This window comes from Agelaius tricolor, unplaced genomic scaffold (genome assembly GCF_023055355.1).
Source record: "Agelaius tricolor isolate 1412-34295 unplaced genomic scaffold, bAgeTri1.0.p SCAF_1, whole genome shotgun sequence".
NCBI lineage: Eukaryota > Metazoa > Chordata > Aves > Passeriformes > Icteridae > Agelaius > Agelaius tricolor.
The window spans coordinates 88,498,499-88,511,979 of record NW_027269261.1 but is presented as its reverse complement, the minus strand read 5'-3'; the positions used below and the strand labels follow the sequence as shown (position 1 = coordinate 88,511,979).

Sequence of the window (13,481 nt, the reverse complement as noted above, 5' to 3'; positions counted from 1 at the left end):
TACCAGAGACAGAGGAAATTTTGAAAGCAATGGATGAAAAGACCTGTCTTCATTTTTCTGCTCCAAAACCCTAAACTGTCTGCTTTTAGATGGATAATTCCAGCTATTGAGACCAAAAAAAAAAAAAGAAGTATTTTTTAATCTGGATTACATAATTTAATTTTTTTTCCTGCATCACACACTATGTTTTGTTTCTGCAATGTGCTGCCTATATGTTCTGATCTTGCTTCCAAATATTTCAAGCTTGGAATTTCTCAGAAACTTTTGCACTCAAGACTCTTAACTGGGCTAATGGAACAGTACAGAGAAATAAATAAGTGGCATTTGACAAGAACATATAAGGATGCTAATTTTTTTAACTAAGCAGAGGTGACCACCTGAGCTTCTCTTTTTTAAGGCAGCCTTTAATGTTTTCTGTAGCCATATTTAAGGCTAGTTGGTTTTTGGGTCCTGCTTGCCCTGCCCAGTGTTTTGGAAAGTTTGGGAAGTTCTCTGACAGGTTTGGTCCAGCAAGTGAGGAATTTTCAAGCTGGTGATGTAAATGTAGCAGTTCTCCAGACACTCCACTTCCCCAGTCCATCTAGCATATTATCAATTGAAATGACAGTGAGAAAGATGCAGCACATCTTAAAAAAAGAGCTACAGTACTTGAGCACAAATTACTTTCTCTTCTCCCCTCCAAAATCAGTGAATGGGTTCTTAGTAAAGAAATTCAGTCCCTCAAAACTGAAATCAGCAGCTGACATGTACTTCCCCAAAGTCTTGAGCATTCAAAATTTGTCAGGCCTTCAGCAAAAATGACTGGTTGTCACTTGGTAGCATCATTGAGGCTTCTTCTACAAGAAAAGATCTCATAAAAACTCAATAAACTATAGTTAGATGCCAGTATGTTGCAAAGCTTAAGAACTACTAAAAATGCTTTCAGTTTCCTTAACCTGTGAACTCTAAAAAGAATCTAATTTTTGTCATGCTGAAAGATGCTCTGTGAACATGGCTTTGGAACCAGAGACACCCAGTTTTATAGCTCACAAAAGGGACTAATTGTGTACCATAGCTTCCTAACTAGTTTGATCCTTGAACTCCAAATCATTCTTCCTTCTGGTTGGAAATGGAATGCAAGATGACTGCTTCCCTAGAAAGCAATGCTGAGAATGAACTGTAAATGCCTAGCTCTTTTACACTTCCCCAGTAACATGTTTTGAAAAGTGGAATTTGCTTCATATTCGTCAAAAACTTGATCTCTGATTTGCTTCACCACATCATGAGCTATTCTCTAAAATAGGCTTTCCCATTGAAAGAGGAGTTCATAAAAAACTACTTGATATTGTTTGAGATAAAAATGATAAATGGCTTTAACTGTGACTGATACATTTGCTAAATATTTTGTAAAGTTTATAAGGCTACACAGACAATGTTTTTCATGAAAAATGTCACCAGCATATCTGATAGTAAGTTTATTTCAGTTGCTCAGTGGAATGGAAAAAATACACAAATGAGAAAGGATTATGAGAAATAAGATCTGGGATAGCAAGTGTTTATTCAGATGTCATCTTTGTACAGCACAATCTCATCCTTACACTGGTCTGGTAAAGTCCAAAATCTGATTGAAAACATGTAGGCTTGTCTCCAAAAGGTTTGAATATTCAATTTGGGAAATTATAGTCCGATGCCATAACCTAGTATTTAAAATTTAAATATTGATTAGTAGTATTTCCTACACAGTTAATAAATATGGAATCCTAATTTTGAGTATTGGTGGCTTGTTGCATATAATGAAAAATATTTTATGCATTTCAGTGAATGGCTGAAGCATCACTGGCTTCTTGTCTCCCTGGCTTCAGAGCTACTGAACTTCGGCAAAATGCCATTCATGACTCACACTATTTATTTATTTATTCTTTATTTTTAGACTAATGGGAACTTTATGAGTTCCTTCCCTGATTTTTAAGAGAAATACCATAGCAGCTATGGTCCATAAAAATGGTGATTCAGAATCTTAAATTATTGGCTTAATGAATAGCCTTAACTCTTAACGAGTAAGGGTAATCACCAAATAATTGATTTTAATTTTGAAGATACTCTTGTTCAATTTTGTTTTTATAAAATTATTTACCTACCTACATAGAAATTGACACTGTTAAGCGGTTTGTCAAGTTGACTATTTAGTTTCCATTAATAGTGCTTTTTTGCAAAGAATATTTTTCATTTGCAATTTAATGCAGAAATGCACCATAGAAAGTACGTGCATCATATATAGTACAAAGAACCCATGTCATCCTCCAAAGGACAGCACATATGTGTAGGTAGGAAAGCAGTAGTGTAGTATTACATGGACAAAATAAGCTCAGTGTCTGGAATGGTGGGAGCTCAACTCTATGACAGCTTTTGAGTGTTTGAGCTGTCAAAGTCTCTTCCCTTTTCCTATGTGCTCCTTTGCCTTTTTGACATCATCACTTGGATTGTAACATTCATAGTTAGTTCAGAACATACAGTAGAAAATCCAGTCATCCTGTAATAACTTTTAGAATTAGATACAGAATACTTCCATTCAGGAACACAGATTGAAAGTCATTCTTTATAAATATAAACTTGTACAGAAAATGAAGACATCTCATACATTTTATTTCATGTTACATTAATGAAAATTTAGTTTTTATTTAAGTAGAGTTTTGACAGTAAAGGAGAGGGGGGGGAATATTTTTCTTCTGCTAGCAAGTGTAAATTATAAAAGTGTAACAGTTTCCTCTAAATGTAGTGTAATCAGACAGGAGAATAGGCAAGCTTTCATTTAGTGCACAAGTGTCCCTACGAGAACCATCTGCATATCATTTACTTCAAAGTCTGTGTTTACTATTTTAAGAGTTAGCATTTAAACCTTTAGTATTTTATTACACAATTTTAGCTTCAACATTTTCCAGTAAATCACAGCTCACTTCCAGATAGTATTCATTTATGATGTTACTTTCACCTTTTGTTTGCTGACAGGAAAATGAGATAAGAGAAAAATCTTAGCTGGAGGTCTGGACAGGCAGACATGTTTGATGGGGCATAGAGACATCTCAAGCATTCCCATAGACATTCCCAAAGATTTCTTTCCCTCCCTTGAGAAACAACTCATAGACCATTGGGACTTCCTGCTCTAGGGAAAAGGAAAAAAAGGAAAATTTTAAATGTCTCTTTTTCAGACATGATTGTGTTTTATTTCTGCAGTGTACTAATTTTTTCCAAAAGTTACAGGCTCCTAAAATTGATAACTTAGTTCCAGAAAACATGAAGAAATAAATTATTTTATTAAAAGTTGCTTTAAAATAGCTTAAGGTCTGATTGATGGAGATTGATGCAATGCCCTTAAAAATGTGTTCCCTTAGGTCTGTCAAGATAAATGACTCTTGGAAAGGGTAGTGATTCTTCTATTTCCATCCTGACTTGAAGCAGTAGGAACAGAGACAGACTGAAAATAAGTACGAAAAGCTATTTTAAAGAGAACAAAACTGCCTGCAAAATTGAAATTTTGACAGTATTTTGCCTTCAAAACACCAATGCATTCATGTGATGTGGAAATACAAATACAAGCACACATGGAGTGCCTGTCAATATGGTTACATACACGCATATTAAGGAGCATGTGTAGCATATATATGTTGGTGAAATACTGCCTACATGAACAGCTGTGATGAAATTGAGGCAGTGTTTCCTTCTTTTTTAAAAAGTACATTACATTTCACTGTTATTCATATCCAGTAGGATCCAAGGTGGCTCATACCAAGAAAACCCTCCTAATGTACAGACTTCAATTATACTACAAATAAAAAAATTAAATATTTAGTATTTTAACTGAAAATTAAGTCTGTTAAAATAGTCTGTGAAAAAAACTACATTTTTGTCTTTAAATTAAAAAAATGTATCTGTGAATGAGAAATTTAAGGATTCTGTGGCATATAAGGATAACCTTTTACAATCAGAAAACTGCACATTGACACAGCATTAAAAAAAAAAACCCAGTCCGAATTATGGGCTAAATTCTACTTCAGATGACTCATGAAGAAATCAGATGTGGCCACAATCCAAAGAACACTGCCACTCTGAAAAAAGGGCAGGGCAACTAAGACCAAGCATTACTAGGTTAAAGATACCTCAAGATATCTGGAGTATGAGAAGCAGGAAGGTCACATCTATACTCTGAAAAAGTATTCCCAAAGGAACTAATGAGACTCAGCTTTTCTTATTTTGACCTGTTACTAAAACTAAGCAAATCTGATTATGGATGCTTAAGTACACTTTCCATCTTGCTTGCTTTTGTGTGTATAATGAATATCTTGGTGAAAAAAGCACCTGGATGATGACCACAGGTATTGGAAGAACTGATTAAATTCAAGTGGTTTAAATTTGCAAAGATAAGTTCCAAATAAAGCACATGACATTTTTGTTAGGGATGTGAGAACTGTAACTCAAAGTTTTTGACAGCTTAATATATGTGTGACATGTCACTCCTTTGTAGAAGGGAGTACCCAAAATTTCTCAATGCCTTTGGTCAAAGAAGAGTGGCAAAACCCAAAGGGGTCCAAAAGAAAACCGCTCACAAAGTTTTATTAACAGACTACACACTTGGCATGGAAATATGTTTGCCCCTATACAGAGAAATGAGATAGGAGAGGAAAGGGGATCACCAGTTCTGGGTCCAGCACTGGTCCAGCCAATAGGGTGTCCAAGGTCCTGGTGGTGCCACCCAAACTTAGTAGGGGCACCGTTTTATAGGCAAATTTCCCTCTCCTGGGACTTAGGTTTCTCACTCTTCGTGTAAATAAGTGAGCAGGTGCAGTCCCTTCTTCTGGACCTTTCTGGAAATGGGTTGAGGGTCTTTGAGGGTCTTTTGATGGTCTTGATCCCCCTCTACTGGATTGACCCTGAGCTGACAGTTCATGCCTAATTCTTGACCCTACTTCTGCTGATCTGGTCAGCACAGACCAGAAGTAGGAAGTGGGTTCCAGAAAGGTGCTGCCCTATTTTCTGACGGGCCGTCAGAAATGCTGCCCCTCTTTCTAGCTACATCCTATTCTTACTTGCCCACTTGAATAGCCATTAGCATTTGAGGCAGAACAACACATTAACTCCTTACTGCCCAGGCATTTACAATATGCCAAACTCTGTAGCTTCAACAGATATTTAAAAGGTGCCTAGCTGTAAATGTATTTTTTGTTGCTATGTTTTCTACTGGATCTACTCCACTTTTTAAAATCCAAAACAAAAGTTAGAGGAAAATCACTATATATGTGTCATTAGCACTGCAGTTTTCTCTGCATCTACATTAGATGACTAAGCATGCAATATGTGTTGTAACACAACCTGTTCACACAGGATACAGCACTGTGGAGAAACTCATTATTAACATTACCTCTTGCTGAAAATAAATGTTAGACTTGACAGAATCAGACTATAAACATAAAGAAAATCACCAAATTTTATTTGGAAAGCCTGCTCCAATAACTGACAAATTCTATAAAATAGAACAAGCACCCAGTACTACTTGTACTATTAATATGGAGTAGCATTTAACAAAGGGGCATTTATGTATTCATGGAGCATAAATGCTGCCAGGAACATGACCCTTTAATTAGTATAGATTAAACATTTGGCAGCAAAGAACAAATGCAAGACATCATTCATAACTTAAAATGGAAAAAAATGTTAAGTCAAATGTCTATAAAATGCACAAATAAGTTGCTGATTCTTTGAAAAATATTTTAGTATGGACACAAAATATACAATCAGGCAGGTTTTTCATTTGACTGAGTATTGGTAACTCTTCATAATGGATTAATAGTATCTCTGCCAATGGTTAGAAAACACTTCTTTTAGTGCATACTCTACATGTTGTCTTCCCTTTCTTGCCCATTTAAAGCTTGTTTGAAAAAAAAGCCTTGGCTATAAAAGTAACGTGTTGGAATGTGCTCCAATATTATTGACCTGTCCTTGTTTTTTGGCAACTTAGCTGGAGTATTTTTGCCAAATTTTATGATTTTATATGATTTGAAGTAATAAAACATGATGCAGTCCCAAAGTGGTGACCTTAGAGAATTTTTTTCTCTCTAAAAATGCATCACTATAACTTTGTAACAAATCTTAACTGTAAAAGTATTTCAATTTTCCCAGCTGCTTTTGCAATTTAAGCATATTTTGAGACATGTTTTTTCCCATCTGTGCTTTCATTTTTATACTTTGTTCAAGAATACATGCCAGCCAAATTCCTACACAAAAGATAGAATATTTAATAAAAAATTCCAAGAAGAATCACTGAAACGCTATCAGTTAAATAGTCCTTCTTTCAAACATTCCCTCTCCCTTGTATTATCTTTAAGATAGTCATTGATCAATTTGATCAAGTCATTGATCAGCTTACTCCCTCAAAAGCAAAATTTCTGAAAATGCATCACTAATAGTCAGCTATTAGGTTTTAACATTTATTTTGTTCAATAACAATAATGTAATCATGGTTAACACACTTCTTATAATATTCATATATTATCTGAATCAAAAAGAGATTAAACCATAGCTAGTGACGTGGCAAGATAGAAATCTGGCAAATAATCCCTGTTTCACCTTCCAGATTTGAGCAAAATATTGAAGAAGACAGACATGCTGTTCAAACTACCAAGCCTCCTGACTGATGGCTGGGAAATGAGGCATTCATTCCCATGTCCTTCCCTCTTTTAAACCTCTTTTTTACCCAAGCTATTCTTCCCCCTTCAGAAACTGAGTGTGCTACTGCTTACAAAGAAAGGAGGCTCCTTGGCAGGAGCTGATGAATAGTTTCTACAAAGAAATGTGCCACAAAGAACAGCAGTCCTGCAAAAATGGCTGCTAATCCTCAGTGTTGTCAGTGTAGCTCAGCCGTGGCTGTGGGAACTGGAGCCCTGTTAAAAAAGTTCTTCCACCACCCTGTCAGTGAAACCCAAGGGCTTTGCTTGCCAGGGGTACAAGTGGGAACATGTTCTGCTGTCACTAAGGTCAGTGCGAGATGGTGAGACGTTTTGGATGAAAGTCATTCTTTTACTTTTTGAAGAAGGATCAAAGTAAGCACCTGCCACTAAGAAAAAGTTGTAGGGTTGTAGCTGTAAAAAGTGCTACTTACTACAATTTTGCATTGTATGATGAAGAGAGAGGGGAAATAAGCAGAGAGGGATCAGTGCATTATCTTGGTTCAGGTCAGAAAAAGATTTTATGATGTGTACATGCAGAGAACGGACAAAAGTGGGAGAAGATTAGTGAACATGAAGAAAAAAACGGAAGGGTTTTATGTAATCATGCTTTATAGGATTTTTAGGAAAAAAACCACAAGAAGCTCCAAAGCCACTTAATAGGTCATTATAATTTTGATGATTCATGTTGCTCCAAATTACAATAAATGAGTCAGATAATAAAACTGGCTTTAAATATTAAATCCCTTTTGGTATTCACATTTCATGCTTTCAAGTAAGAACAGATACCATATTCCCTAAATTACGTATTTAATATTTTTAAAGTTAAAAAACAGATGTGAAGACAAACTTAAAACTGGAGTCAAGAGAATACTTCAGTGATTTGGAAATCCCCACATAAATAAGAAATTATTTGAAAGAGATCAGATACTTGGAGATATGCTTATACTTACAGATATTCAAATAAGATAAATTATGAAAATATAGATCTGTGTGTCCAAACAAAACTGCTTTCCAAGGTTACAAGTACAGTGACAAGGGGTATAAAAATCTGGCAACCAGAACCACCAGATGCCTTAAACTGTAATCATGGGTTTTGCATACTGTATTCAGAGCAACCTTATATCTGTGTGTTTGAACTGGGCAATTGCCTAAGCCCACCATAAAATGTTTACCTTACCTTTAAGCCCAGAATTAACTCCTTTTCTAGTAGTGTGTTTTGGAATAACTCAGTGATAACAATTTCAAAGAAGTCATGCAGTTCTGCAATCCTATATGCAAAGATGACTTTGCTCAGATTCTCATTCTGCTCTCTCTTTGGTGAACAAAGAACCTTGAAGAATGAGGTTAAATATCCACAACTATTTCTTGAAAGAATCAAAGCTCATGAACAGTCTTTCTTTGTTGATCTATTTATTACTGTCTTCCTTTTTATTTTGGGCTTTTTTTCTAAATTAAAGATGATGCAATATTTTCAATGCATTGATTCTGACAGGTGAAGCCATATCCTTGATCTTGATAAAGGTGTTTCCATACTTAACTGTACACTGAGGCAAATAAAATGCATTCTGGAGATTTCACTTCATAGTCTTTTAACAGAGCTGCATTTGCGCAAAGTTTTTTTCAATGTTATCTATAATGATGTCCAGTCTTCCAGATTCAGTTGCTAAAGTTAATTTGGACTCATAAATCATTTAATTCCCAGATATCTAGCCTTTTCAGAGGGATACATATTAGCTGTTGTTCTTGGTCATCTCACTTCAGTGAAAAATTACTTATTTTTATCCATATATAAAAGTCTGCAGAATTTTGCAAATCTCCTTTGACTATGGTGCACCCAATATCAATTTGCATTGCTTTTTAAAATAAATTATCACTATATTCTGACATCTCACAGTGTAATGATCAAGGACTAAAGATACCTTACTATTACTACTCAATTAAAAGGCACTGATTGTTGTCCAACATAAAAGAAGAAGCTGACCTAAAAGATGTCACCAAAGAATTCAAAAAATTCCAACATGTTTGGTCAAATAAGATTTGTCTGTGGGTGGAGAAGCTTTTGAAAATGAGGAATAGCATGGAGCAAGAGGTAACACTTAAGAATCAACCCTATGAATAGTGAATAACTCTAAATATCATAGTATGATGGCAATTGAAAATACCCATGTTCAATTATTATGCCAAAATCCAGTTGTTTGTAGGCTTAATTCTAGTATTCAAAAAGATCATCATGCAAAGAGCATGTAAAGGCTGCCTAAAGACTGGTTTTAAATCTTTGTGGTAGAAAGAGAAATATGTTTATGGAGCAGAACAGTAGATGTGGGTCAAAGTTTATGCCAGGTCAGAAATCTCCCTGTTGTGCATTGCAGTTCACCAGCTGCATGGGGAGACTGGAGTGAACCAACAAATACTGCTTTGACAGTTTGGTCACACTGGGCATCAAGAAATAGTGGTCACTTTAAATGTAAGAATATATTGCCAGTTTTAGAGGTTTTGATTTCTTAATATACCTTGTTTTCTCCATATGCCACTTTTAAAAACAGCTCTGAAGTAAGGAAAATTAACCCAGTCCTTGCTTAAGTAACATTTAAGGGAAAAAGCTTAAATATTCAAAGCCAATAGATCCGCCCATGGTCCTTAGCTGGTTGGAAGTGGAATGGTTATATCTGAACAGTGGTTTAGAGAATATTAAATCACAAGATGCTTTTTCCCCACTGATATAGAAAATAGCCATAAAACAAAGTTCAAAGTGTCTCATTACTACAAGCCACCATTCATATAAAGATAAAACTATTAAAATATTATTTTTTAAAAAATCAAGTTATCAACCTGTTTTACTATTCACTTAGATTAGGAATTGGTGATGTATTACCATTTGTGCTTAATGACACTAGCTATTTTTTATTAGCTAGTATCCTCTTTGTAGGTAGAGCATGAAGCTCAAAATTTATTATGGTTCTCTTGATAGAACTGTGTTGGAGTGAAGTAGAAGTTTGATTCTAGAAATTTCCTCAGTCAATGGAAAAAAATGAAGTCTTGTGGCCTGGACTTTCATGAATTCAAACATATGCAATGACACATCAAAGAAATGTGAGATATTTGCAATTACTGACAAGAAATAAAGAAGTATGAAGAAAAATCAGACTGCTTTTTCATAATCCAGGCAGGTAGAAAGAAAGATTTATGCAAAAGGCTACTTTAATTTTCTCCTTGCTACTTATTTTTCCTCACTTTCCTTGAAAGCAGGGTACTTTGCTATAAAATATCTCCTAAAAAAGCCATATTAGTTTAGACAGAAATTACTTCAGAGTCAAGTATTTTAAACAACTGTTGCATTCCTTAATATTAAGCATTTAAAGTATTTATAGGTTTTTCTACTGTTTTGTGTCTTTATTTGAAATTCTCTCTGATAAAAATGCACACATAACAGTGTTAAATGACATCTGACCTCTTTGAATTCTGGTCATGTGATGAATAATAGCTTTTAAAATAGTTAAGTGTAAATACAGGAAGATGACTAAACTCCTAAACTTTTATCTTCTAAAAAATTCCCATCACTGCCAAAGCTGGTGAAGCTCCTCTGATGGTTACAATGGTGGGAGGTCTAGGGGAGAAAGGCTGCCAAGTGCCCACAAGCACTTTCACTGTTGTACCTACTACCTATCCCCTGCAAATCTCTGTTCCTGCCTTTAGAAGATGAATGGCCACACATTCCTTGTCACATTTGGTTTTCCTCTCACAGAGCTTAATGTTGGGAAACTTAACATAAATACATAACAGACAAGGACAAGGACCAAATTTGTTTAGCTAGGCTGCCAGCAGGCTTACTGTACTACCCCCTTTCCAACATCTAAAGAATGCAACTATCTTCTCTCTTTCCTTTCCCATGTAGCTTGAGAATTACATCCAAGACAGTATGAAGAAAGAAATGGTAGAGATCCAGCAAACTGCAGTGCAGAACCAGACTGCAGTTATGATTGAAATAGGCACAAACTTGCTAAATCAAACAGCTGAACAGACCCGCAAATTAACAGATGTTGAAGCACAAGTAAGTAATGAATTTCAACCTCAAAATGCTTCTGCTTCCCAAATACTACAGCCCTACACTTAACACTGTTGAGTGTTACACGCTTCTGTTCAACAATTAGAAGTCAATCGTTGTGACCCACAGTTCTACCCAACTTAAGGAAACATTAGTATTTGGTAATACATAGTTCCATCTCAAGAGAAGTGTCACTGGAGTGATTTTCATTACAGTAGCATTTCAAGTAAGTCTAAAAAGCCAACTGCTAAATTAATCTTTAAAGAGAATATATTTAAAACTACTATACTATATCCAGGCATCACTTGGGTCCTAGAGTGCTTTATACTCACATTACTCTCATTACTAATCTTAGCTAAATGAGTCTCTTCAAACTGTCTTTGCTCCATTTACCAGCTTAATTGCTTTTTTAAATGAAATCTTTCCTTTTTTATTTTTTTAACTTATCAAAAGAACTATGTCTTTTTAATTAATGTTTTCACAGATAACTCTAAGTGGGTAACAGTTCATTTCCAGCACAATGCACTGCATTATGGTAAACAAAGGGACACATAAATCTGAGATTAATAAAGAAAAAAGAAATTAGGAGACTGCTAGAAAAGTATATTCACACAGAAGTAAACCTGCCTACTGTACATTTGCTAACTTCAAGCAAAAAACAAATGTGTTTTAATTGAACAGCATTAAGTACAATAAGACATTTTCTTAAACAGAATGCAGATAATAGCAGAAGGACAAGTCCAATCCATGTAGAGTGGTATCTATTTGTAGTTTTGCAGATATCGTAGGAAGATGCAGATCTTTAATTGCCAAAACAAATAATGGATATATCATGCAGCACATAATATTTTGTATAATATAAAAAGTATGCAAAGCCTAAAATCCATGTTAGATGTTTTACTATCTGTAGAATTCATCCAATGAATTAAATTGAATTTTTTAACCTAAATCAAGACTTGTGAACTCTTGGATAAACTGAAAATTCATAGCTTATATGCATACTGAGCTGAACTTTCATTGTATTATTCAGGAGCCTAATATTTTGCACATGTTGAGAGAATGTATTTATTAATTCACAGTAATGTCTTTATGGAAATTACTCAGTTATTTTCTGCTTAGAGGAAGAAAATCATCACTGTAACTTTCCTTCTCTGCTTGAAATTACTGGTGACTGGGTTAAGGGCTTAATTAGCAACATAAGGAAATTAACCAAACAATTGCTCTCTCAAGGACACTTACTTTTGGCAATAATTTTCAATTACACTTAAGTGTGAAATCATGTCCTGAATGACTATTTAACATGAAGGACATGAGTAATCAATTCTTCCTGTCAAGGAAAGCCAAATTCTGTTGAATTAAAAAAAGCTATTCTAAAACAATGAGAAAATATTTCTAGAAAACTTGCCTTAAAGTAATGCAATACAAACCATAGAGTATCATACATGTTTCCCAGTATCTGCATTTCTTCATTTAAAGATGTAAATAAATTGTAAACAATGCATAGAAAAAGGTAATATTAAAAAGCAAAGAATGAATTGAGTAAAGTGTGGTCACTTTAGTTGATTTGCTTCATATGTTTCATGAAATATTAGTCATATGTTTCACATGATAAACACTTCAAAATATAATTTGGGATTGAATAGGAGAGAACTATCAAGTGATTTCACAACTGTGCCAAGATTTCATCTAGAGACTTACTTTCAACACCAGATAGGGAAAACAACTCATTCTTTGAGCCACAACTGTCATAGTTCCAGTAATGAAATAAAGAATTATCCAGTAATGAAATGAGAATTATCATAACAGAGGGGAAGGTATAACAACAAAGCTAAAGTATACAATAACTCTCATCAGAAACATAGCATACTACTGAAATATTCCCAATGATACAGTGTAATGACAAAATTAGTTCAACACTGTGTATTCTTCTTCATTCTCATTCTATGAACATTTGTGCCTAAATTAAGTGTTGAAAAATATTTTTTAATCATAGGTGTACATAGAGGTTGGCATGCTTTCACAACATAACAAAATGACGATTTATTTAAAAGATGTATTTTTAAAAGAAATTTCTTTTTTTGTAAATTTTTTTTAGGTATTAAACCAGACAAGCCGACTTGAACTTCAGCTTTTGGAACACTCTCTTTCAACAAACAAACTAGAAAGACAGATTTCAGATCAGACCAATGAGATAACTAAATTACAAGAAAAAAACAGGTAAGTTTGCACAGCCCAATAAAATGCTATTCCATTAAGTGCCCTTCTAATAGTTTTAGAAACAAATGTACTCAAGTAGGAAAATAAGGGTTTGTACAAAAGCTCTCCAAACTGATTACAAAATGTTGCCCACACTCATTACAAAGGTCATATATTACTTAAAGCCTGGGAGATTCATGCAGGTTTATTGTGTTCTATTTATATATTGTTCTTCACAATCTAAAGTTCTCCTTTATATGAGGAACTTAAGGCTAAAACTAAAACAGTACTTCTGTTGTACCCAATTTATATTCTTCTTTAGACTTTTCCATATGAATTTGATGTAACCTGACTCAAATTAATTGACTGTAACCACATCTCCAAAATTTTATTTCCATGTAGTACATAGCTATCTTAATGATTAAAAAGGTCATTGCTACCATTTTTTTACCTAATATATAAGTGAGAAAAATAAAGCACTGATCATATTCAACATTCCTCAAGAGTCCATGTTTTTGAAATTGACCAAAATCCAACTATTACTC

At 34.4% G+C, this 13,481-nt stretch overlaps 2 protein-coding genes across 3 annotated transcripts in view; one reads left to right on the top strand and one right to left on the bottom strand.

The window, feature by feature from the left end:
- Positions 1-13,481, bottom strand: part of MCPH1 (microcephalin 1) — a 120,906-nt gene that overhangs the window by 46,719 nt on the left and 60,706 nt on the right. The window lies entirely within an intron of this gene.
- ANGPT2 (angiopoietin 2) overlaps positions 1-13,481 on the top strand; it is a 43,897-nt gene that overhangs the window by 11,742 nt on the left and 18,674 nt on the right. Inside the window, exons 2-3 of one of the 2 annotated variants that reach the window (XM_071442201.1) lie at positions 10,591-10,746; positions 12,836-12,957. In XM_071442201.1, coding sequence (XP_071298302.1) covers positions 10,591-10,746; positions 12,836-12,957 — 278 coding nt within the window. The remainder of the gene's footprint in view (positions 1-10,590; positions 10,747-12,835; positions 12,958-13,481) is intronic. The other variant, XM_071442207.1, reaches the window with a different exon arrangement.